Below are 22,078 nucleotides of genomic sequence, written 5' to 3' on the forward strand. Positions count from 1 at the left end.
CGTGAGTCGTGCTTGGGTAACTCAGTTGGTAGAGCACTTGCCCGCGAAAGGCAAAGATCCCGAGTTCGAGTCTCGGTCCGGCCCACAGTTTTAATCCGCCAGAAGGTTTCAAATATAATGATGATTGCTCTTGAGGCAGCAAAGCGTTGCAAGGACGTCTCAAAAATGAGATCGACAGGAAGTGCAAAATCGCTAAGCAGGCATGGTTAGAGGACAAATGTAAGGATGTAGAGGCTTATCTCACTAGGGGTAAGACAGATACAGCCTACAGGAGAGTTAGAGAGACCTTTGGAGAAAAGAGAGCCACTTGTATGAATATCAAGAGCTCAGATGGAAACCCAGTTCTAAGCAAAGAGGGGTAAGCAGAAAGGTGGAAGGAGTATATAGAGGGTCTATACAAGGGCGATGTACTTGAGGACAATATTATGGAAATGGAAGAGGATGTGGATGAAGATGAAATGGGAGATGCGATACTGCGTGAAGAGTGTGAAGAGTTTGACAGAGCACTGAAACACCTGAGTCGAAACAAGGCCCCGGGAGTAGACAACATTCCATCAGAACTACTGGCGGCCTTGGGAGAGCCAGTCCTGACAAAACTCTACCATCTGGTGAGCAAGATGTACGAGACAGGCGAAATACCCTCAGACTTCAAGAAGAATATAATAATTCCAATCCCAAAGAAAGCAGGTGTTGACAGATGTGAAAATTACCGAACTATCAGTTTAATAAGTCACAGCTACAAAATACTAACGCGAATTCTTTACAGACGAATGGAAAAACTGGTAGAAGCCGACCTCGGGGAAGATCAGTTTGGATTCCGTAGAAATGTTGGAACACGTGAGGCAATACGGACCTTACGACTTATCTTAGAAGAAAGATTAAAGAAAGGCAAACCTACGTTTCTAGCATTTGTAGACTTAGAGAAAGCTTTTGACAATGTTGACTGGAATACCCTCTTACAAATTCTAAATGTGGCAGGGGTAAAATACAGGGAGCGAAAGGCTATTTACAATTTGTACAGAAACCAGATGGCAGTTATAAGAGTCGAGGGGCATGAAAGGGAAGCAGTGGTTGGGAAGGGAGTGAGACAGGGTTGTAGCCTCTCCCCCATGTTATTCAATCTGTATATTGAGCAACCAGTAAAGGAAACAAAAGAAAAATTCGGAGTAGGTATTAAAGTTCATGGAGAGGAAATAAAAACCTTGAGGTTCGCCGATGACATTGTAATTCTGTCAGAGACAGCAAAGGACTTGGAAGAGCAGTTGAACGGAATGGATAGTGTCTTGAAACGAGGATATAAGATGAACATCAACAAAAGCAAAACGAGGATAATGGAATGTAGTCGAACTAAGTCGGGAGATGCTCAGGGTATTAGATTAGGAAATAAGACACTTAAAGTAGTAAAGGAGTTTTGCTATTTGGGGAGCAAAATAACTGATGATGGTCGAAGTAGAGAGTATATAAAATGTAGACTGGCAATGGCAAGGAAAGCGTTTCTGAAGAAGAGAAATTTGTTAACGTCGAGTATAGATTGAAGTGTCAGGAAGTCGTTTCTGAAAGTATTTGTGTGGAGCTTAGCCATGTATGTAAGTGAAACATGGACGATAACTAGTTTGGACAAGAAGCGAATAGAAGCTTTTGAAATGTGGTGTTACAGAAGAATGCTGAAGATTAGATGGGTAGATCATGTAACTAATGAGGAGGTATTGAATAGGATTGGGGAGAAGAGAAGTTTGTGGCACAACTTGACTAGAAGAAGGGATCGGTTGGTAGGACATGTCCTGAGGCATCAAGGGATCACAAATTTAGCATTGGAGGGCAGCGTGGAGGGTAAGAATCGTAGAGGGAGACCAAGAGATGAATACACTAAGCAGATTCAGAAGGATGTAGGTTGCAGTAGGTACTGGGAGATGAAGAAGCTTGCACAGGATAGCGTGGAGAGCTGCATCAAACCAGTCTTCGGACTGAAGACCACAACAACAACAACATTGTTTTCTGTATAAGTTTGAGTATTAAGGTGAAGGAAGGGTTGTTTGGTTCCCTGTTGTCGCTTCTGATTTATGTTTCGGAGATCGGAAGCAGTGGGGCACGGAAGTGCAGAGCCTCCCCTTTTAAATTACTAGCGGGCATACAGGCGGTGGACTTCGCCTGAGATCGCGTGTGCTGTTTGGTTCCGATTTCGTTGTTCTGAAGGGGTGGAAGTACAAACAGAGTCCACATCTTAATTCTAAGATAAGTACTCAGTCGCCTCCACCGTTCGTGGCCAAGTCGCGGCCTCACAATCTCGGGCCTCAGTTATTGTACAACCTGCAGTTTTCTAAAACTTGTGGTGGCTCCAAGAATTTTGAGGGATTTCTAGAAGAATGAGTCTTAATTAAAACCGTTTTCTAAAATTGTGGTGCAATTCAGCCGTAGTGGCGTATGTCAATTTTGATGGGGAAATAACTGGGTTATTATTGATCAAACTGTCTATAAGCTTGTAAAGTTGTCTGGAAATATCTCGCCCGGGAGGGGCGGTTTTCAATCTATGGGGAAATAATAATTGATTTCCTGGTTATTTAATGTAAAGTTCATTTTAAATGGTTTACTTGGCCCAAGTGGCCGCTTTTTTTCAAATGTTTGTAAAGAGATTATTTCGCATCTGAGTGGCAGGTTTTTAAATGTTTTTAAAGAGATTAATTCATTTGTAGTTTTATGTAACAAGCAGTTTGTAAAGTTTGCTTGAATGGCGTTTCTTAAAGAAATTATTATCTGATTTATGATTGTAATTCTTTTAATGCTTTATCTATGATGCAAATAAATTTGTTCAAATGAAATGGTCACTGTATGGGTCAAGTCCTCCCTCACCCTTTATATTAAAGGTTAAGGAATTTGCAGTTCAAAAAGAGAAATAACGGCTCAGAAATTAGCCCGAACTTTATAACTACAGTCATGAGAAAGATATACTCTCACGAAACTGGATGGACTCTGTTGAAACTTCGTGTACACTACACTTTGCTATTTATTTAATTCCTTCCGATCTCTTTCCCCACTTCGAAATTGGGTGGTTTATACGAGGTAACTGATCTCAGGATTTTAACATCTACGTCTACATCTACATCCATACTCCGCAAGCCACCTGACGGTGTGTGGTGGAAGGTACTTTGAGTACCTCTATCGGTTCTCCCTTCTGTTCCAGTCACGTATTGTTCGTGGAAAGAAAGATTGTCGGTATGCCTCTGTGTGGGCTCTAACCTCTCTGATTTTATCCTTATCTTCGCAAGATATACGCAGGAGGGAGCAATATACTGCTTGACTCTTCGGCGAAGGTATGTTTTCGAAACTTCAACAAAAGCCCGTACCGAGCTACTGAGCGTCTCTCCTGCAAAGTCTTCCACTGGAGTTTATCTATCATCTCAGTAACGCTTTCGCGATTACTAAATTATCCTGTAACGAAGCGCGCTGCTCTCCGTTGGATCCTCTCTATCTCTTCTGTCAACCCTATCTGGTACGGATCCCACACTAGTGAGCAATATACAAGCAGTGGGCGAACAAGTGTAATGTAACCTACTTCCTTTGTTTTCGGATTGCATTTCCTTAGGATTCTTCCAATGAATCTCAGTCTGGCATCTGCTTTACCGACGATCAACTTTATATGATCATTACATTTTAAATCACTCCTAACGCCTACTCCCAGATAATTTACGGAATTAAATTCTTCCAGTTGCTGATCTGCTGTATTGTAGCTAAATGATAAGGGATCTTTCTTCCTATGAATTCGCAGCACATTACAGTTGTCTACATTAAGATTCAAGTGCCATTCCCTGCACCATGTGTCAATTCGCTGCAGATCCTCCTGCATTTCAGTACAGTTTTCCATTGTTACAACCTCTCGATATACCACAGCATCATCTGCAAAAAGTATCAGTGAACTTCCGATGTTATCCACAAGGTCATTTATGTATATTGTGAATAGCAACGGTCCTACGACACTCCCCTGCGGCACACCTGAAATCACTCTTACTTCGGAAGACTTCTCTCCATTGAGAATGACATGCTGCGTTCTGTTATCTAGGAACTCTTCAATCCAATCACACAATTGGTCTGATAGTCGATATGCTCTTACTTTGTTCATTAAACGCCTGTGGGGAACTGTATCGAACACCTTGCGGAAGTCAAGAAACACGGCATCCACATGGGAACCCGTGTCTATGGCCCTCTGAGTCTCGTGGACGAATAGCGCGAGCTGGGTTTCATACGATCGTCTTTTTCGAAACCCATGCTGATTCGTACTTAGTAGATTTCTAGTCTCCAGAAAAGTCAGCCGGCCGCGGTGGTCTAGCGGTTCTAGGCGCTCAGTCAGGAACCGCGCGACTGCTACGGTCGCAGGTTCAAATCCTGCCTCGGGCATGGATGTGTGTGATGTCCTTAGGTTAGTTAGGTTTAAGTAAGAACTTATGACCACAGATGTTAAGTCCCATAGTGCTCAGAGCCATTTGAACCAGAAAAGTCGTTACACTCGAACATAGTACGTGTTCCAAAATCCTACAACGTTAGAGATACAGGTCTATAGTTCTGTTCGACGTGCGTGCAGGGCGTGTATTTGCTGGACGACGCCGTACTCCCGAGCGCAGATCGGCGGTTCCGAAGCGTGCATCCGGCCGAGCTGCGGTCCACAGGCAGTGACGCGAGGCTGCCTAACGCCCAGGGGCGGCACATTACCGTGTCCACGTTCCACTGCCCTCCCTTCTCCTACAGGAATGCCTGGGGCCGCGACGTAAGTATCCTGTCCACTTTGCACTGCAAAACTTCCCCAATGGTCTCTGGAAATACTGCAACGTATCGACTAAAATAGTGTTTTATTAACAACTTTGGTGAACCTTACTGGCAGATTAAAACTGTGTGCCGCACTGGGACTCGATTCCGCAACTTCGCCTTTTGTGGTCTCATCGATTAGCATCCAGGTTTGATTCACGGGCCACACTCATAGCGCTAATTCTGCCACTACCTCCCTCCTACCTTTCAGACTGCACATAAGTTTACTTTGCGGCTCGTGAGTCGTGCCTGCAGAGCTCTCGCGGTAAGAACGTTGCCTACAAAGGGCAATATTCCGTATTCGAGGCCCGCTTTTATTCAGCTAGCAAGTATCACAACAGTGTACACTGAACATTCTTTAATAAGTTATCACAAGAAAGCCCTCCTGTGAAATCCAAAACGTCACACGGTCCACTGCAAAGAGAAAAATGCATTTGGTAAACTATATCCTAGGCTGTTGATAACCCATTTCTGCGTCGTATCCGTTCTTCCTGGACTAGTGACCTCCTGATGTATAAAGTAGAACTTCTGTGTAATTTGGAAGGCAGGAGAAGAAGCGATTTCGTGAGAAGCGGGTCGTGAGAGCGCCTGCTAAGACCCCGTGAACAGCAAGGTTCCCAGTTGGAGACCCAGCCTGGCAACACAATTTTAAACTAGCAGCCAGTTTCGAAAGGCTGTGCAACTTTAGATTAACACATTGCCCTCTGGAATGATTTACACTACTGCCCATTAAAATTGTTACACAACGAAGATGACGTGCTACAGACGCGAAATTTAACCGACAGGAAGAAGATGCTGTGATATGCAAGTGATTAGCTTTTCAGAGCATTCACACAAGATTGGCGCCGGTGGCGACACCTACAACGTGCTGACATGAGGAAAGTTCCCAACCGATTTCTCATACACAAACAGCAGTTGACCGGCGTTACCTGGTGAAACGTTGTTGTGAAGCCTCGTGTAACGAAGAGAAATGCGTACCATCACGTTTCTGAGGTCGGATTGTAGCCTATCGCGATTGCGGTGTATCGTATCGCGACATTGCTCCTCGCGTTGATCGAGATCCAATGACTGTTAGTAGAATATGGAATCGGTGGGTTCAGGAGGGTAATACGGAACGCCGTGCTGGATCCCAACGGCCTCGTATCACTAGCAGTCGAGATGACAGGCGTCTTATCCGGATGTCTGTAACGGATCGTGCAGCCACGTCTCGATCCCTGATTCAATAAATGGGGACGTTTCCAAGGCAACAACAATCTGCATGAACAGTTCGACGACGTTTGGAGCAGCATGGACTCTCAGCTCGGAGACCATGGCTGCGGTTACCTTTGACGATACATCACAGACAGGAGCGCCTGCGATCGTCTACTCAACGACGAGCCTGGGTGCACGAATGGCAAAACGTCATATTTTCGGATGTATCCAGGTTCTGTTTACAGCATCATGATGGTCGCATCCGTGTTTGGCGACATCGCGGTGAACGCACATTGGAAGCGTGGTTCAAATGGCTCTGAGCACTATGCGACTTAACTACTGAGGTCATCAGTCGCCTAGAATTTAGAACTAATTAAACCCAACTAACCTAAGGACATCATTCACATCCATGCCCGAGGCAGGATTCGAACCTGCGACCGTAGCGGTCGCTCGGATCCAGACTGTAGCGCCTAGAACCGCACGGCCACTCCGGCCGTCCTTGGGAGCGTGTATTCGTCATCGCCATACTGGCGTATCACCTGGCGTGATGGTATGGGGTGCCATTGCTTACACGTCTCGGTCACCTCTTATTCGCATTGACGGCACTTTGAACAGTGTACGTTACATTTCATATGTGGTACGACCCGTGGCTCTACCCTTCATTCGATCCCTGCGAAACCCTACATTTCAGCAGGATAATGCACGACCGCATGTTGCAGGTCCTGTACGGGCCTTTCTGGATACAGAAAATGTTCGACTGCTGCCCTGGCCAGCACATTCTCCAGATCTCTCACTAATTCAAAACGTCTGTTGAATGGTGGCCGAGCAACTGACTCGTCACAATATGCAATATGCCAGTCAGTACTCTTGATGTACCGTGGTCCCGTGTCGAAGCTGCATGGGCAGCTGTACCTCTGCACGCCATCCAAGTTCTGTTTGACTCAATGCCCAGGCGTATCAAGGCCGTTATTACTGCCAGAGGTGGTTGTTCTGGGTACTGATTTCTCAGGATCTATGCACCCAAATTGCGTGAAAATGTAATCACATGTCAGTTTTAGTATAATATATTTGTCCAATGAATACTCCTTTATCATCTGGATTTCTTCTTGGTGTAGCAATTTTAATCGCCAGTAGTGTAGTTACTGTCGGGGAGATCTTAAATACCGTTTCTTAACTAAAAGCATCTTATAGAAATGGAGACCACTGGAGAATTGAGAACTCGTATCACAAACAATGCTGTTGCAAACTATGAAAAGTGTCACACACCAGCAATATCTGTAGCGTACTGCATTGTGTACATCATCAACAACCGTCTGAAATCATAACGTAACTTTCGTGTAAGACTGTTCGTTTATATTTCGCGCCAAGTCCGAAACTTTAATAATAACGTTATTGCCTCGTTTTTAATGAAAGTCTGCCATACCTTGAAGATTTAAACGTGGTTGTCGGTGAAACTTCTTGAACATGGTTTGCCTTAATGCCATTCAATCTGCACTGCAAGAAACGCAGTGTGGCTTGAATAATAATATTCCTGATTTGACAGAACTCTCGCAAGCGTAACAGAGCGACCATTTTGAAATGATTCTTAAATATTTTAGGTTTGAACAGTGATTATATTACTGTACAAAAGCTATCATCGTGTATTAAGTCGTTTCTTATAAACGCCGCTTGCGTAGAGCAAATAGCTTTGCCCTCTGAAGCCTTTAATGCATGCAAAACTTCCTAACCTACTAAGTGATGCGGTGGAGTCCTGAGACGTTATACATGCGTTAAACAGATATTCTTTGGTTCTTCATGTAGCCAGAAATTGTTAAATGATATCTGCAGCGCTGGAAACGCAGTGTGATTGAACAATAAAACTCATGCAGTGTGATTGCTGAAGCGACGAATATTTAAAACGAAGCATATTATTTCAGATGGTCAAGATTTACAAAACGTAGCAATTGTTTCATGAAAACGCTATAACTTCTGAGTCTCTGAAAATTGTTAGATCGAGCGTTATCAGCCCGTTCCACATTGCTCTGTCTGTTGCTGCTGTTTTATCACAGCATTGGCTAGTAAACGATAGTTTTACCTGCCCCACAGAAGCCAGTGTCGGCAATCACACACACTGCCAGCTTGCGACTAAGTTTTGCTGCATCAGGTAAAATTTTTCCCAGGCTTGTATCTACATTCATGTAGAACTTGTAATCTTGTGAAATCAATTGAATCTTTTTGAATCACCTTGAAGAAGATATTATTAAAGTAAAGCTGCTATGATCTACTCTGTTTACACTCCTTCAGCTGATGCATCTTATCTGTTATATCTTTTTCTATTATTAATCACAAATGCAGCTCACATCTGTAATCATTTCATTGTTCAAAAAATGGTTCAAATGGCTCTGAGCACTATGGGACTTACCTTCTGAGGTCATCAGTCCCCTAGAACTTTGAACTACTTGAACCTAACTAACCGAAGGACATCACACACACCCATGCCCGAGGCAGGATTCGAACATGCGACCGTAGCCGTTGCGCGGTTCAAGACTGTAGGGCCTAGAACCGCTCGGCCACCCCGGCCGGCATTTCATTGTTAATAATTAACATTGATTACCTCTCACTGTGAGGCTTGAGGAACTTCAACACTGTACCAAGGTTATGCTAGTGAGTGGGACAAAGTTATCACTAGCCGACGAGATTAATGTCAATACCCATGTAAATAAGTACAGGTTACTGGCGTCATTCGCCTCATGTAACCGGCTTACGTCGATTTACACTCTACTATTGCCACGTGCAGAGCAAGAAGCGAGAATTCAGTTCGAGTAGAGTTCGAGAAAAACTTTAAGGATGTCTGACGTCTATAGTACGGACGCCAGAAGCGTACGAAGAAAATGAGTTCCAGAAACAGGTTAGATCAATTACTCCCAAAATCAAAAGTACTCCTGAAGGTATTAGAATGCCAAAACGTGCATGTGATATCGCAACTAGAAATGAAGTATTCTTAGACCCTAACACATGATGTTAACCAAAAATAGACCACTTGGAAATTTCTGAGGCATCTAGACACGGAAGAGACCGGACAAAGCCGTTAGATGTTTTTTCCGAAGAGGAAGGTTAATTTGTCTATGAGTTTTGAAGACTTTACTGTTTTCTTTTCTAAATAAACCGAATCATGTACTTCAGCACCTACACTGAAGAACTAAAGAAACTGGTACACTTACCTAATATCGTATAGGACTCCCGCGAGCATGCAAAAGTGGCGCAACACGACGTGGCATGGATTGGACTAATGTCAGAAGTACTGAGGGAGGGAACTGACACCATGAATCCTGCAGAGCTGCCCACAAATTCGCAAGAGTACGAGGGGGTGGAGATCTCTCCTGAACAGCATGATGCAACGCATCCTAGATATGCTCAATAATGTTCATATTTGAGGAGTTTGGTGGCCTGCGGAGGTGTTTAAACTCAGAAGAGAGTTCCTGGAGCCACTCTGTAGCAATTCTTGACGTGTGGGGTGTCGCATTTATATTGGTTTATCCGGCTCTTACATGAACCTGTGACGTTGTCATGTCAATCGCTTGAATATGTTACCTAAGTAAGTGCACTACTGGCCATTAAAATTGCTACACCAAGAAGAAATGCAGATGATAAACGGGTATTCATTGGACAAATATATTATACTAAAACTGACATATGATTACATTTTCACGCAGTTTGGGTGCATAGATCCTGAGAAATCAGTACCCAGAACAACCACCTCTGGCCATAATAACGGCCTTGATACGCCTGGGCATTGAGTCAAACAGCACTTGGATGGCGTGCAGAGGTACAGCTGCCCATGCAGTTTCGACACGATACCACAGTTCATCAAGAGTAGTGACCGGTGTATTGTGGCGAGCCAGTCACTCGGCCACCATTGACCAGACGTTTTCAGTTGCGGAGAGATCTGGAGAATGTGCTGGCCAGGGCAGCAGTCGAACATTTTCTGTATCCAGAAAGGCCCGTACAGGACCTGCAACATGCGGTCGTGCATTATCCTGCTGAAATGTAGTGTTTCGAAGGGATCGAATGAAGGGTGGAGCCATGGGTCGTAACAGACCTGAAATGTAACGTCCACTGTTCAAATTGCGGTCAGTGCGAGCAAGAGGTGACCGAGACGTGTAACCAATGGCACCCCATACCGTCACGCCGGGTGATACGCCAGTATGGCGATGACGAATACACGCTTCCAATGTGCGGTCACCGCGATGTCGCCAAACACGGATGCGGCCATCATGATGCTGTAAACAGAACCTGGATTCATCCGAAAAAATGACGTTTTGCCATTCGTGCACCCAGGTTTGTCGTTGAGTACACCATCGCAGGCGCTCCTGTCTGTGATGCAGTGTCAAGAGTAACCGCAGCCATGGTCTCCGAGCTGATACTCCATGTTGCTCCAAACGTCGTCTAACTGTTCGTGCAAATGGTTGTTGTCTTGCAAACGTCCCAATCTGTTGACTCAGGGATCGAGACGTGGCTGCACGATCCGCTACAGCCATGCGGATAAGATGCCTGTCATCTCGACTGGTAGTGATACGAAGCAGTTGGGATCCTGCACGGCGTTCCATATTTCCCTCCCGAACCCACCGATTCCATATTCTACTAACAGTCATTGGATCTCGAGCAACGCGAGCAGCAATGTCGCGATACGATACACCGCAATCGCGATAGGCTACAATCCGATCTTTATGAAAGTGGGAAACGTGATGGTACGCATTTCTCCTCATTATACGAGGCATCACAACAACGTTTCACCAGGCAACGCCGGTCAACTGCTGTTTGTGTATGAGAAATCGGTTGGAAAGTCTCCTCATGTCAGCATGTTGTAGGTGTCGCCACTGGCGCCAACATTGTCCGAATGCTCTGGAGAGCTAATCATTTGCATAGCACAGCATCTTCTTCCTGTAGCACGTCATCATCGTGGTGTAGCAATTTTAATGGCTAATAGTGTATATTCGCGAAACTTCATTACACTGTATTTATTATTTTTCGGTGTTGGAATTTTCTTTTCCTTCAGCGCATTTGAATCCAGATATGCTTTCATGACCAGCCAGATGGTCGCGTGCCAGAAGGAACGCCACTGGGGGTAGAGATGGCCCTGCTGGTGGAGGTCAGTGAGGTGCTGGGCCTTCGGTGGCGGCTGCACGACCTGCCCGGGGCCGAGCATTGGGGTCACTTGCTGCCTAACGGCTCCTACAGCGGCGGACTCCTCTGGGACGTGTCCACAGGCAGCGCCGACGTCGCCTTCTGCGCCGTCTTCCTTCACCCAGAGCAGGCACGTCTCACTGTAGCGTATACAGTAGCCACTCCTCCTGGCTTATTCCCAGTACACAAAGTTACACGAAGTAAACAGTACTGGACTACATGGTAGCGCGAGAAGAAACACACGATCTGTTGTAAGTTGTGATAACCCTGATCAAAGACGGTCCAGACGAAATACATTGAGTAGTGCAACACGATTAACAGCTCAGTAATCGCCGGCCGGGGTGGCCGAGCGGTTCTACGTGCTATAGTCTGGAAGGGCGCGACCGCTGCGGTCGCACGTCGGAATCCTGCCTCGGGCATGGAAGTGTGATGTCCTTAGGTTAGTTAGGTTTAAGTTGTTCTAGTTCTAGGGGGCTGATGACATCAGAAGTTAAGTCCCATAGTGCTCAGAGCCATTCGAACCATTTTGAAGCTCAGTAAGCATCCAGTTACGGTGCAAGTTGTCGGCAGCCACTCCTGAATTTGACTGAGGGAGAAAAAGTGCGGCCGGCCGTTTGGTCGAGCGGTTCTAGGCGCTTCAGTGTGGAACCGCGCTACCACTACGGTCGCAGGTTCGAACCCTGCCTTGGGCATGGATCTGTGGGATGTCCTTAGGTTAGTTAGGTTTAAGTAGTTCTAGGGGGCTGATGACCTCATATGTTAAGTCCCATAGTGCTCAGAGCCATTTGAACCAATTTTTGAGAAAAAGTGCGACAACGAAGGCAACCGTGAAATGAGTCGCCAGATCAAATCTCCCACGTCCTAGAGTTAGTTCGTTAGCCTCCTCTTTCGTGGGTCTTTTTCCACGATACACCGTAATTATGTGGAAATAGTCATTTTACATTCACATCGCAGATTTAATTCGTACATATGGCCACATTCTGAACAGTTCTAAGTTTTTTCAAAAAGGAAAAGGATATACGGACGTTTTGTGTTAATAAGTCCTACCCACCATCTTTAACAAATTAATAGAAATTCTTGTACGGAATAGAGCGAGTTGTGAAGAAGAAACTTTCTAAATTTGATTTCAAGTTTTACTTTGCTGTCTGTAAGACATTTTATATCACTGGGTAGTGAACTAAAATTTTTGTTCCAGCATTGTGAATCCCTTTTTGTGTTACAGGCAAACTTCATATGGGGTAATGAATGTAATTTTTCCCTCTGATTTTATAATTAGGTACGTCATTGCTCCTTTTGAGCTGTAGTGGATTATTTGCAAGAAACTTTATGAGGAAAACGTATACCGTGAAGCAGTAGTCAGAATGCCCAACTTTCGTTTAATTTATTACATCCGTTTAGTTTGGAGACTACCCGCTGTATGTCTTGTTTGGGGAAAAGAGTATTAAGCAATTGCAATATCAATGTTTATTCCTGTTAAATGAAAGTTATGTTGATGATTATTAGCGGTTGTAATCCGGTGCGTTTAAGGGTTATGTTTATACTAAACATTCACATGAAAGCGATGTGCACCTTTAGATACGTACTGGCTATTTAGTCAAATATGATATGAAGCTTTAGGCTTGTGAAAAGTACTTCAAAACGACAAACAGCTGAAATGAGTTAATAGCAAGAACAATAAATATATTACAGCCTGTTTGGACCATGTTTCTTTCAGAAGTCAGTTTTACTGTTCATTTTTTCAACGTTTCTATTTTTTTTGTACTACGTAATTTGCCTCAAAAAGGACATGTTAGTGAAATAGTGTGGCCTGAAATATTTGTTCTTGAGCACTGAATTACGTCTGAAATTCAAAGAGTGTCGTAATCTGTCTTCTATCTTTGAAGAAATACTCTCGGGAGCATGTGAATAGTGTGTTGTTTTAACTAAAATCTAATTGGGAGTTCCTCTACTTTTCTAATCAGCTATATCGAATGGGGTACTGACGGCAGATGTGAATTTAAGTGTTCATTTACAAACAAGGATTTTTAATAATCTGTATATTAACAACAAAATGAGATGAAATCTGAGGTCTCTGAGAATATGGTCAATCTACAACGGAATTTGCTGTTGACAACACTTTCGCCCAATCCACTCTCCGCACTCAAGGTGACATTCAGAACTGGTGTGTGTGTCTCCGTTTATTAGGCAGTATGAGTTGCACGTTTACAGCTGTACACGGAATTAATGATATGTTTACTGATGAGGATCTACAAAATTTGCAGATGCAAAAATTGTGTGGCGTTGTTGCCGTCGTTGCGAAAACACCTCAGCATAACACAATAGTGCCGCTATTCTACTGCATTCCTTGAAACTTTACACAAGCTGCATATCAACCACCTCTTCATTAGTAAACCCATCCATCCATAATGCTGTGTATCACAGATGACATGTAGCTAACAAAATGAACCCGACACAGGCCCGAGTAGTGCTGAATGCAACATTGAGGGCAAATTGTGATGTGGGCATTACTACTGTCAATAGAAAGTACCGTAAATGAATGGAACTGTTTGCAAAACAGACGCAAAAGACATACCGTTAATATTTGCAGCATAGTGCAATATTTTCGGTTCAGTACAGATACAAAAATAAAATAAAATAATAAATCGAACGAAGTGAAATTACTCTTTAAGGAGCTATCGAAGTTCACAAGTTCCATTTTAAGCCTCCTGTTCTTTTTTCAAGTTGAATCACGTGCAAATGTGGAACCTGAAATATGCCTCGAATTGAAATACCTTCACATAGACCGATGAATTAATATAATGAAGCGATCTATCTTCACTATGAAGGAAATATGACAAGGAACGGGAGTAACTTACTTTGTGTGATATATTTATAATGACTTACTTGAATTAATTCCTTTGGCCCCTATGGGGGCATAGGGCATCCAGGAGAACTCGCCATCCGTCTCTGTCTTTTGCCATTTGCCTCAATTCTGCCCAGGTCTTGCCAACTCTTTTTGCTTCCCCTTCCACTGTCCTCTTCCATGTGCCCCTTGGTCTTCCTCTCTTCCTTGTTCCCTGGGGATTCCATTCCAATGCTTTTTTCTCGATGGTTCCATCCGGTTTTCTCAAGGTGTGCCCCAACTAGCCCCACTTTCTCTCTCGTATCTGGTCTTCTAAAGGTATCTGGTTTGTTATTCGCCAGAGCTCCTCATTACATATTTCTTCTGGTCACCAGATATTCATGGTGCGTCGAAGACATCTATTTATGAAGCTTTGTAACTGGGGTGTTATCTTTTTATCCATTTTCCAGCTTTCACTGTCGTCCTGAAGGACAGCCTTCACATTTGTATTAAAAATACAGATTTTTGTTTTGTATGTGATATTTCTATTTTTCCATATTTGATACAATTGTGTGAAGGCAGCATTTGCCTTTTTAATGCGGTTTTTCACGTCATCTCCAGCTCCACTATACTACCCAGATACAGGAATGAGTTGACAGTCTCCACTCGCTGCTCACCTATTAACAGGGGCACCTCCATGTTCCCTGAATTTGCTCTCATTTCCTTTGTTTTGCCTGTATTTATCTTGAGGCCAGCAGTCTCTGCTTCTTCTTTCAGCAAGTTTAATTTAGCTTACATATCAGTCAGCCTTGGAGCTAATAAAAATATGTCGTCTGCAAAATCCAAATCCTCCAGACGTTCGTGGATCCCCCACTGGATTCCTCGTCTCCTGCTTGCTGTGACTCTTCTCGTAACAGAGTCTAGAATGAGTAGAAAAAGTGTTGGTGACAAAATGCAACCCTGCCCGACTCCAGTTGTTACTTTTATGGGCTCTGTCATATTTCCCTTGTGGAGTACGCAGCATTCGTAGCCATCATATAGATCTTTTATGATGTTTAAGATCTTCTGTGGTATGCCATACTTCCGCAACATCTGCCAGAGCACTTTATGTTTCACAGAATCGAAGGCCTTTTGAAAATCAATGAATGCCAGGTACATGGTTGCTTGGAATTCCTTGCTTTGCTCTAAGATGATCCTAAGAGTGTTAATAAGATCAACACAGCTGCGTTGTGCCCTAAAACCGGCCTGTTCTTTACGCAGTCACTTTTCAAGGGATTCTTTAATTCTGTTTAAAATAATTCTGGTGAGGACCTTACTGGGCACTGACAACAATGTAATACCACGCCAGTTGTTACAGTCTGACAAATTTCCCTTTTTTGGGAGCTTTACCACCAAGCCATTTCTCCACTCCTTTGGAGATTTCTCTTCAAGCCAAATATGCTTCAGCAGAGGATGGACCATTTTAACAGTACTTTCAATATCGGCTTTTAAGAGCTCTGGTGCTATGTTGTCTAGGCCTGGAGCCTTTGTATTTTTTAGTGTTTTCAAGGCAATCCTAATTTCGTCCATTGTGGGGCACTGCAAATTTATATCTTGATCTTCTTCGACTTCCTCTGGAACATCTCTTACCTGTTCCTCTTGGTTGTCTTCACAATTTAACAGTTCCCTGGAGTGCTCCTCCCATCTCTGTAGCTGTGCCTGTTGAGTTGTAAGCATCACACCATTCTTGTTCGTAACTGGTCCTTCATGTCTGAAGTTCTTCATTGACAACCGTTTGGTAATGTTGTAGAGCTCTTTCATATTCCCTTGTCTTGCTGCCTCTTCTGCTAATTTAGCTTGCTCATCTATCCATTTCCTTTTATCTCGACGTAGCAATGTTTTCACTTTTTTTTCGCCTCCATGTATTCTTTATGCGCTTCGCTCTTCTGCGCTCTTGTCTTACAAAAATTTAACTTAAGTTTTACTTCTTTCCTGTGGCTGATTTCATTCCCCGTAGCATCGGAGATCCATTCCTTCCTTTGATGTGCCTTAAATCATAAGATTTTTTCTCCCACATCTAAATAACTGTTCTTGATTTTTTGCCAGAGAGGACCTGGAAACTGTTTTGTAGTTCAAGGGCAAATGTTTATTTTATCTGTTGGTCTTTTAATCTTGCCACATCTATTTTCTTGCACCTATGATTGAGCTTGGTTCTATTTGCCACTATCTTCAGTCTGAATTCCGCCAAAACTAGGTGGTGGTCACTTCCAACGTCTGCCCCTCTTCTATTTCTGACATCTAACAGAGAGTGTCGGAACTTGCGGCTTATGACTATGTGGTCTATTTGATTTTCGGTAACGTGGTCTGGAGAAACCCACGTTATCTTATAGCACTTACGATGTGGAAACAATGTGCCTCCAATGACTTGGTCATGTTCAGCGCATGTATCTATCAACAATTCACCATTTACATTCCTGATCCCCATGCCATGCACGCCCATGATATGTTCAAGCCCTTCATTTTCTGAACCAACTTTTGCGTTCAAGTCACCCATTAAAGTTTTTATGTCCCTAGAGTTTGTTTGTCTAAGGACTCCCTTAAGCTCTGTATAAAATGCATCTTTTAATTCTCCTCTAGCTATTTCAGTAGGTGCATAGCATTGAATTACGGTGACATATCGTACATTTGTTTTAAAGCGTGCGGTTATTATCCGTTCTGAGACTGGTTTCCACTCCAGTAGGCTCTTCTTGCTGCTTTTAGATAGTAAGAGCCATACACCATTCCTATGCATCGCGTCCTCACCTGTCTGAGCCGCATACAGCAACACTCCACCATTTTGTGTTTGGAATTCCCCAGATTCTGGCCACCTTACTTCACTTAGTCCCAATATATCTAGCCGATAGTTCTCCATCTCTTTTTCAACCTGTCTTAGCATCACTGCCTCTCCCAACGTCCTTACATTCCAAAAACCGATGCGGGTTTTCCTTTTCAGGCCAAAGGTCATATCCTTAAGATCCATCCGGCTGTTTCTCCTTTTAGTTTCTGTGATATGTGTTTTTTGGTGATGCGGGTTATCAGCCCACAGCCCCCGAGTGTCCTGGTGGGGCTGCCACCTCATGGCCTGGACACCAGCCAAGGTTTTATTTCACGGCCTTACCCCTTAGATAGCTTGTCTTCACCACGACTACAGAATGCTATCCATCCCTTCGCAGTAAGGCCTATGTGCATCAACGTTGTCCTGGTTTCTAAGGATCTTCCGCTGTCCAGTTTCTAAGGATCTTCCGCTGTCCACGTTAGGGGACTGTGTGTGCTGCCACACAATCACAAGGAGGAAAAGGAAAGGAAGGGAATGTATAGTATGGGATAGAACAGAATAGGATAGGACAGGACACTAGACGGGACGTTGTGAGATCCTCTATGGAGACCTGTCCGGCTTGGGAGGCCCTGCCGGTAGTTAAACCACCACCGGCATAGCCCTACACTTCATTGGATCACACAAACCCCCTCGCCCACACGGACAGTGTTTCACTAAGGCGGTGTCTCCTGAGGGGGCGAAAGTAAACAGTTAACTCAACTCATCTAATCATAAAGCGTAGGCTTTCACGGCCGGCGTCTTCATTAGTTAAAACTTCCGGGCTGTGAGGCTGTGGTTGATCTGTAAAACTTCTCCTTCCTGACGTTTCGTTGACAACTGCGGGAAACATCTTCCGAGGTGAGTCAACGAGTCAACGACAGACTGCCAGGCACTTTTTTTTCTTTTTTCGGTGACAGGTTTCTGATACACAGCATCACCGGTTCAGATCCGGTCCAACTGTCTCGGTGGACAAGTAAGAGGAGACTCAAAGCAACGGTTGAATAACAGCCAAGCATAGCACTTTGAAGGTGTGACGGTGGAAGTTTAAGTTCCGTGCCACCCTCCGACGGTGGAAGAACAGAGGAGGGGTGCAGCAATGCACCAACTCTATGGTCAAGGAGAAAAGTGGCTGGACGGGAACAGGCCACAGCTAGTGTCTATACGAAACGGACAGAAAAACGTAGTCTTATTGGGCCTATCGTCAGTCATAGCCCGAATCCGAGTACTCCAGGATGGTGAGCGGAACGGGGTGTCGGTGCCAGCGCTGTGGAACTGTGGTGTCGATGGTTTGGAGGCCAGCGATTGTCTCACGGAGGACGTCCACTTTTCTGTACAGTTGGCGAGCCTTACGGCGAATGGTCGTCTTGAGAAGGGCTGTATTTGTCTCGTCATAACCCTGGTGAGCGGAGGGGCGTGGAGACTCCACCTGACAACTTCATTCTGTAGGCGCTGGAGCGTCAGCGTCCGGGACTTACTAGTCGTGGCCCACGCAGTGGAACCGTACGTTAATGAGGGTAGGACAACGGAGTGATACAGCCGGAGCTTGGTATCTAAATTCAGCTCTCGGCTGGAGAAGGGCTGCCAGGCGGTGGAGATTCCGTTTGCATAGAGGGCAACACCATACGTCGCGTGGGGCCGACTGTAAGTCTGTCTCTGACTAACGTCATTATTCTCGATTGAAGGTAATCGATTGTCACATCGTTGTTGCAAAGTCGACCGCCATATCTCGTCTAACTTTAAGCCATTCTCTTTTCTGTTAGATTTAGTGTGGTGTTTCTGAATCTCTATAGCTTCCCTACACATACGTGCATAATAATGCGATGTCCTGTTTAGCACGTTCGTGTCAATAAATTTTATTTCATGATCACCGTCCTTAAAACATGTTCCAGTACAGCTGATTTGTCGGTATGACCTAGCCGACAGTTTCTTCCGTGTTTGGTTAAGCGGCTATTCACACTTCTTTTCGTGGTTCCAACTTAAACCTTGCCACAGCTACATGGAATTACATACACCCCAGGAGTTGATAAGGTGTGTCGTGCGTCTTTCACCGATCTTAAATGCTCACTAACCTTCTTGGTGAGTCTAATGATTGTATTGGGAAAGTTCTGGATAAGTTTCAAGTTGAAACAATCTTTAGACCCATCAAGGAGGTTAGTGAGTGTTTAAGATCGGCGTAAGACGCAAGACACCCCTTAGCAACTCCTGGGGTGTATAAAATTCCGTGTAGCAGTGGGAAGGTTTATATTGGAACAACGAAAATAAGTGTGAATACCTGCTTAACCGAAATCGAAAGGAACCGTCGACTAGAACATACCGACAAATCAGCTGTACCGGAACATGTTTTTAAAGACGATGATCCTGAAATAAAATTTGGGAGACGAGCGTGCTAGCCAGGACATCGCACTACTATGCACTTATGTATAGGGAAGCTATAGAGATTCACAAAACGGACAATAATTTAATAGAAGAGAGGAAGGCTTAAAGTTAGACAAGATATGGCGGTCGACTTTGCACCAACGATGTGACAATCGATTAGCCTAAATCGAGGATAGTGACGTTAGTCAGAGATAGACTTACAGTCGGCCCCACGTGACGTATGGGGCGCCCTCTATGCGCTCTGTATAAACGGGACCTCCACGGTCTTGCAGCAAATTGTTGACTCACCTCGGAAGGTGTTGCTCGCAGTTGGCAACGAAACGTCAGGAAGAAGAAGTTCTACAGATCAATCGCGGCCTCTCAGCCCGGAATTTTTAACTAATGAAGTTAGCTGAATTGCTTTATAAACTTGCTAAGTTGTGATAAACACTTCGTAGGGATAATGTGTAAGTCATTATGCTTGTGGATTTGCTCCATACACTGGCCATGCTTGGTCCAATCTTTGCTACCCTGAAAGCTGAAAACTCAATGCGTAAAGCAACGGAATTTTCATACATAAACAATGGCCTGCCAGCTACCTCAGCAACCACAGCAGACGACTTACCTCCAGGTCTATAAAAGCGTGCAGAGGAGAGGACTAGCGAAATGCTCATCGTAATGACTGAACCACTTGGATCGCTGTGATAATTAAGAAAAAAATTCTGTTTTTCCTGAATGCAAAGCGCTCATCACGTGAGATAGCTAGATAGGGATTACCAAGTGCAGTTCGGCCGTAAATACACCAAAATATAAAAATAATGATAAGGGATAAGAAATGGCTTTGTAGGATGTTTGAGTAGAAAAATGTATTATTGCCTTAAATCTGTCATTAAGCTACCATGGCGTATACAGCATACAAGCTTATAGAACATGGTACAAAAATCCACAACACGTGAAATACTTTCACGAAAGAAAATCTGTAAACCTCAAGAAATACGAAAAGAAGCTCATTAGGTGAGAATGTGGCGATTTTAAGTCACATAATATTCGAATAGCACTAGAAAGCCGACTCTGTATCATTATTCGAAAATCACCCACCATACATAGCCGTGAGCGTAACATCTCAACATGGAAAACAGTCGCTAAAGTGGTGTAAATACTGTAAATTTCACGATGGCACGGCTGAAATTAGAAACTAGAAAATAGGCACACGATATCAGCGATTGCCTGGGAGATTCTAACTTCAGTTGTACTCAAACCTTACACGTCTGTGAAACATGTCACTACTCTGGGGCACCTTTTGTTGCTGCGCCCAACTCGACTCAGCCTCTTCGCCCCACGCTTTGTCCAATCAAACACAATGAGCTTTCTCAGACCACGCGCAGCGCTCTTTTCTCATTGGCACATGGATACCATATCGTCAAAGAGTATAGATCTGCTAGCCTACTTAACGTGTTAAAGACTGTTATGCTTGCAGAAGTTGGTAGCTCAGTACAGAATATATCTTTGCAGAGCATCTGTGATTTAGCCCTTTCACTGAGCATTTAATCTGAATAACCGCCTGCCGTTTACGCGTATTTTTCAAGTGGTGCGTATAGGAGGGGGTATCCAAAAAAATAAATAAATAAATAAATAAATAAATAAATAAATAAATAAATAAAAATACGGAATAAAATTGTCTTGGGCGGAGCTTGTGTAGTACGCATTTCTACCGCTAGGGGTATATAGCGCAACTCATTGCCAGTTCAGTGTCGCCTGTATTGCAGACCTGCCTTGTTCTGTTCATCTGTAGCGATTGTTTTTGCTAGCGCTATTTTGTTCTAGTTTCGTTTTTTATGATGGCATGTTTAAGTGAACAACGTGTTGGTATAAAATTCTGTTTTCTACACGTTAAAAATGTTGCTGAAACTGTTTTAATGTTGAAAACAGCAAACCAAGATGACGCTACGGGAAAAACTCAAGTGTACGAGTGGTTTGCTCTATTTCAAAATGGCGACATGTCGTTTGACGACAAACCTCGTTCTTTAAGTCCATCAACTGCCCGAGTCGACGAAAATATTGACAAAAATCGAGAGTTTGTGCTCACAGACCGTCGACATACAATTGATCAACTGTCAGAGATTAGTGGCTTCTCTTGGAGTTCGTGTCAGCGGATTTTAACAGAAGATTTGGGCAGACAGGAGACTGGTTCTTCCACCACGACAACGCACCTACATACACAGCCATCTCTGTTAGACAGTTTTTGGCTAAAAATGGCTTGGTTCCGCTGTCCCATGCACGTTACTCGCCCGACCTGGCTCCGTGCAACTTTTTCTTATTTCCGCTCATGGAAAGGGGCATGAATGGGCACCGATTTGACAACATTTAAAGAAGTCAAGAAAGAAACTTGGGAGGCGCTGTCAGCCATTTCTAAAAAATGACTACAAGCAATGTTTCGAGCCGTGGAAGCACCGGTGGGACAAATATTTTGTTTATAATGGAGAGTACTTTGAAGGGCATAATATTGTTTTGTAGCCGGCCGTTGTGGCCGAGCAGTTCTAGGCTCCTCAGTCCGGAACCGCGCTGCTGCTACGGTCGCAGGTTGGAATCCTGCCTTGGGCATGGATGTGTTTGCTGTCCTTAGGTTAGTTCGGTTTAAGTAGTTCTAAATCTGGGGGACTGATCACCTCAGATGTTAAGTCCCATAATGCTTAGAGCCATTTGAACCATATTGTTTTGTAAACAATTTGAAAATGAATAATTTCTGTTTTTTGGGGTTACCTCCTTGTATATACGACTGTAGCAGTCTACTGGTATTATTGAGAAAAAATTAAAGCGCTAATTGCGGTATTATCGTGTTAAGTTGTTTCTCTTTTTAATCTTTCTACAGAAACATTTTTTTTTCAAGAAGGTACTTTAATAGGATAAAAAAATCGTAAGCT

At 43.9% G+C, this 22,078-nt stretch overlaps 1 protein-coding gene across 1 annotated transcript in view; it reads left to right on the plus strand.

Annotated features, from left to right (window-relative positions):
• Positions 1-11,095: 11,095 nt before the first annotated feature.
• LOC126423034 (uncharacterized) overlaps positions 11,096-22,078 on the plus strand; it is a 130,170-nt gene continuing 119,187 nt past the window's right edge. The window contains exon 1 of the mRNA XM_050087250.1: positions 11,096-11,278. Within this exon, the coding sequence (XP_049943207.1) occupies positions 11,096-11,278 (183 nt within the window). The remainder of the gene's footprint in view (positions 11,279-22,078) is intronic.

Source organism: Schistocerca serialis, chromosome 1, assembly GCF_023864345.2.
Source record: "Schistocerca serialis cubense isolate TAMUIC-IGC-003099 chromosome 1, iqSchSeri2.2, whole genome shotgun sequence".
Taxonomy (NCBI): domain Eukaryota; kingdom Metazoa; phylum Arthropoda; class Insecta; order Orthoptera; family Acrididae; genus Schistocerca; species Schistocerca serialis.